The sequence below is a fragment of the Rutidosis leptorrhynchoides genome, chromosome 1, assembly GCF_046630445.1.
Source record: "Rutidosis leptorrhynchoides isolate AG116_Rl617_1_P2 chromosome 1, CSIRO_AGI_Rlap_v1, whole genome shotgun sequence".
Taxonomy (NCBI): domain Eukaryota; kingdom Viridiplantae; phylum Streptophyta; class Magnoliopsida; order Asterales; family Asteraceae; genus Rutidosis; species Rutidosis leptorrhynchoides.
Window position 1 is genome coordinate 537,547,016 of NC_092333.1, and position 5,198 is coordinate 537,552,213.

At 36.4% G+C, this 5,198-nt stretch overlaps 1 protein-coding gene across 1 annotated transcript; it reads right to left on the reverse strand.

Moving 5' to 3' along the window:
- Positions 1–3,276: 3,276 nt before the first annotated feature.
- On the reverse strand, positions 3,277–4,974 carry LOC139877904 (auxin-induced protein 6B-like). The gene is made up of 3 exons (XM_071865309.1): positions 4,861–4,974; positions 4,146–4,625; positions 3,277–3,519 (listed from the first exon to the last, which is right to left on the reverse strand). The coding sequence occupies exons 2-3, from the start codon at positions 4,602–4,604 to the stop codon at positions 3,514–3,516; spliced, it is 465 nt and encodes a 154-aa protein (XP_071721410.1). The 5' UTR covers positions 4,605–4,625; positions 4,861–4,974; the 3' UTR covers positions 3,277–3,513.
- Between the last annotated feature and the right edge of the window lie 224 nt (positions 4,975–5,198).

Here is a 5,198-nt window from a genome sequence, read left to right on the forward strand (position 1 = left end):
CGTTGTGTCATTTGAGCGTGAGTATTACCTTATAATCCCATGATCACTCATGTCTGTGGGCGATGTGGGATTTGCCTAGGGTGTTACATTCACCCGCCTCACGGACTCATCGTCCTCGATGAGGTTTGCCCCACCATCCCCAATGGCACATGAGTGGCTCTGATACCACTTGAAACAACCCAACCCGTATTCCATACGATAATTTTTTTTTATAATACACATTTACGCGCCAATTAAATATATACACCATTCCACACGTTTAGTTAAAACATACAACAAGTTTAGTGTTTACAAAAGGCACAAAGGCCATTAACGAATGTGATACAAGTTTGACCAATACAAAAATAATAGTTTTAAACCAAACAACACATCGAACATGGTTTGGGACTAAACTACCCAAAACGCTATGTCAACTTCCAAAAGCTCCAACATAACATCATCAAAGAACACCTAGTGCCCAACAACCCCCTTGCCTTTGTCCACGCCTGCATCTAAAAAGATGAACAACGAGAGGGGTAAGCAAAGCTTAGTGAGTAAAATAAATATATACATGCATATAAGACTTACCCACACGCATCCACGATATCATATAACGCACACAATCGCATAACATCTCGATAAATAAACTAGTATCATCAAACCGTACAACTAGCCACATTATTAGCATAAACATCATAATCATAAATCAAATGCTAGCATCATCAACTATAAACCATGGTTAACCAAAATTCTTCACAAGGGGAATGACTTCGCGAAACAAGTCATCGATGTTCATAACAACCGTTAGCTCCCAAACCCGGCTATGGTATACTAACCCCCCGAGGTGTTCCAAAAACGGCTATGGCATCACCCCCAAGTGTTCCAAAAACGGCTATGGCATCACTTGATCAACGTGTGAGTAAAACACGGCTATTACTCACAATCATGTACACAAACACGGCTATGTGCACGATTAACTCGGATAACAACGTGGGAGTAAAACACGGCTATTACTCGCCTCTATATGCACAAACACGGCTATGTGCATAAATATCAAACGTAGACAAAACGGCTATGTCTCACAACTATGATCACAAAACGGCTATGTGACACCATCAATACGGCACATAAATCATATACATACATATATAGATATTCCACTCACCTCAAGTCTCTTGTGAAAGCTAACCGAGCTTGCAACCCTTCAATGTAACGTACCAAGACTATCTTCTTGTAGCTAACAACAAAGAGAACAACTTTAATTCTTGCTCCTAGGTTTGATTCACAAATCTTCACCTTCAAATCTCAAGATTAAACTAAGTGGGTTTTGTGTTTTGGGAGAGAAATTAGAAAGAAAAGAGAAAAGGAAATGAAATAAATGGATAAGTGGTTGTGATTTAATGTTCCAATCTGATCTACACGCAAAAGACCAAATTACCCCTAAAACCCTTTTAAATAGAGTAGAAATCGGAGTCAGAACAGCAGAGATGCCGCGGCGCGGCCCATTTGTCGCGGCACGGCTTATCGAAGGAAAAACGACCCCTGTTAACTTGACTTCTGATCTGGAATTGCTTTATGTGTCGCGGCGCAGCCCAGTTTGTCGCGACGCGGCATTAGCCGTCACCTGGACACCTCGACAACCTTAAACAAATTTTGATTTTATTTAATTCGTACACTTAAATCCCGCTTCCTATATTCGCCTAACCTTCAACAATGGTCTCACGAGACTTAACGCTATCAAAACCCATGTATAAACTTGTATATGCACCCATTATCAAGTATATATATATATATATATATATATATATATATATATATATATATATATATATATATATATACAATTGCGCATAATCTAGCGAGTTACAAACGTACAATGATTAAGTATGTACCTTTCAATATGTACGGGAAAAACGGGATGTTACAAATATCCCCGTTGTTAACAATTATCATTCACCATTCACTTATTTCAATATATGTTTAAATAATGCTATTACATCGAGTACCAAATTAAAATAAATATATATAAATACCGATTGTAGCATATATATTATTATTATTATTAATAAAATTGAAATCTCCTTCGGGTTGGGTATACGGGTATATGGGCCGGGTATACGGATCTGGTATGCGGGTTTATATCTAAACCCATTATCATACCTGAACTCGGAAAAAATTTAAAATCATCCCCATATCCGGCCCAAGACCCGAATACTCGGACCCGCCCCGCCCCAAAAGTGTCGAATTTCGGGTTTACCCATCGAGTACAAATCTTTTTGTCATCCCTACCATCTTCTTCATCTTAATTTTCTTTTTAACTATTTGTATAAATCTTACAAAAAAAAAAAAAAAAAAAAGTTAGATCTTCACATATAAAATAAATCGCAAAAATTTAGACCACTGGGTGCATCTGACCCCAGCGACTTACGGGTGGATCCATCCACGTCCGTCGCTCTATATCCGGCAAACCTACGTAATTCTGGTCACCTCTTCCTACCTAACTCTGGCGCTCTTCCGCAACCACCCAACTCCGGCAATCCTCCATCACCGCCACATATCTCTGGCATACCTCTGTATTTCGGTTGATTTTCCAGCCCACCTCCGTATCCGGCTCATTCCGTCAAGATCTATTCGCCGCGGTTCATTTTTTTTATCTGTCTGGCACATCTCGGATCAACTCCGTCAGAAATCGCTAGATCTCTTTTTATTAATCATTTCAGATCTATATTTAAAAAGTGGTTAAAGATGGCGTTCGTTGGTGACAGACGGTAGAGAACAAAGGCGGTCATTGATATGATGGTTGTTTTCGGTAGTGACAATGATTTTTACCTCATAATGTACATATCCCAATAAAAGAACAATGATTTTACCTCATAATGCCAAAAAATCTTTTACGCATCCCTTTATATCTCACGTATCTAATTATAGGAGTACAACTATTCTCTATGAGGTGTCTCAAGATTATTATATCATGCTTACTTCTATAATATACAGATTTTTACATCATTCCATGATCCATAAATCTTTAAGCACATGTACCCCTCAATCACATGATCCCTAATCCCTTTATCTATTCCCTTAATTATTTTAAATTTCATCTATTTCTTTACCTTGAAAAATTCCCATTGTCATTTCCCTTTTACTAGTACTCCTAAACACAAGAATCATATATTCATATATTGACTTTACAACTAAGCTAATTGCTTTTGTGCCATAAAGGTACATGTAACATGTGTACGTATGATAATTTATTGATTTTTTGGGGCATGTGAACAACATTAGGCAACAAGGTTGAAAGACTAATGTTAATGTTTTTCTTGATTAATGAAGAAGTAACAAATGCTATGAATCATCAAGACCACGAAGAATATACCGCAAAGATAAAACTAAACCTAAGAAAACACAAGCTTTCTACAAACTATATATCGTCGAGTCTATTTCCAAAGACGAACAAATAACTGATGAAAGAATGTCAAATCTGCATACCACAAGATTAAGCTGCACAATCAGTGTTATTGGTCTTTAATCCTCAAATCATAGCTGCCAAACAAGCCCCAAAACATGTAAAACAGATTCAATATTAGCTATACACATATGGTAGTGATATAAAAACCAACACCTTTTGTTAGATACAACAAAACTGTACATTGTTTATTTGTACTAACTACTTAACGCACAATTTTAATGTATCTATCAAAAGTAATGTAACTCAAGATGGTCTAATGGTATGGGTCTTAGTATTTTCACAAATTCTAAGGTTCAAACCTCACTATGAGCATATAGATACTTAGGGTTGTCAGAGAATGGGTTGAATACAGTCCCAAAATAACCGGTATTTCTGCTCCCCAGGTAGCCTAAATAGATAATAACCTTATCTGTTTACTATTTTCTTGTCAAAAGTAATGTAGATATAACCACGCAGGCTTGCTTGAGTGGCCACTGTTGCCCGATGAAGCACATCTCCGTGTTCGAATCTTGAGAAAGCCATTTCGTTCAAAAAGGGAGTGTGACCAGAGGGTGCGCGCAATTCACTCGGTACCGGGTCTCGCGCTAAGGGGGCTTGATTACCCGGAGGTTTACCCTCTATGGGGAGTCAATGTACTCGTTCATAAGGGGTTTTCCTCGCTAATAAAAAAAAAATAATCAGTGAATCTTAAAAAGTGTACCTTTTGATGATGTTGCATACAATTAAGAAGGTACTTAAAGGTCTCAATCTCACATGGAATGGTCAAACCACCACTATGATCAAACCCGAATTCCTCTTCAACTTTTTCTAACAAAACCTTAAACAAAGGATCACTTAGATAGCTTGTGGGAATAATGAATCTTCGAAGCTCGGGCCCTACGTAAACTGCTAAATAACCTTTTGGGACATCATTTGGTAGATCAGGACTTTGGCAGCCATCTTCTACGTCCGAATCAGAGTAGACATTGTATCCTTTCAATCTCATGCTTATAGCTGGATTAATTCCTCCATTTGGTGGATTTTCGATAGGTGGAGTATTAGTATTAGTATCATGATCATCTGCATCAACTTTTGTTACATGCTCATGCCATCTTTGAATGATTTCTTTAAGCCTAACAATTTGTCGAATACCTATATTCGTTACTCCATTATCATCCATTCTTGTATGATCCAAAACACCCTGTTTGATAGTTTTAAATTAAAGATTCACATTAGGAGTGTTATAAAAAGGATTAATCAACAAAGATTGAATTAGATCATATTCTTGGGTAACAGAATGGAATAAATTATTGATTTGAATTTGAATTTAATCATGATCATCGGAGAATAAAAACAGATCAGAATTAATAAAAAGAAAAACTTAAAATTAAGAAAACGATTTTTGTAAATTAAATGATGGAAAGATTAGAAGTAACCTGGAAAATGAGATGGCCTGTGAATGATGATATGATGATGATGAATTCGGGTGGAAATGAGGAGAAACAAACAGAGAGATCTGATTAGTAGATATGATTTTGGGTCAAACAACCTAAAACGGAATTTGTTGGGCAATGAAAAGAATTTAGGAATCCTTTTCACTTTATTATATTTTACTTATTTATTTAATTAATTATTTATTTATATATTGAGTTATCGTTAACACGTATAAAATATTTGTATAATTAGATAATCGTCACCATAATAATCAACAGGTATATAAGTGTTCTCAGTTTTTTTCTCTCTTTTTTTTAACGGCTATTTTGACATCGATACT

Excerpts from the sequence above, each read along its gene's own strand:
- LOC139877904 (XM_071865309.1), bottom strand. The coding sequence starts at position 4,604 with ATGGATGATAATGGAGTAACGAATATAGGTATTCGACAAATTGTTAGG.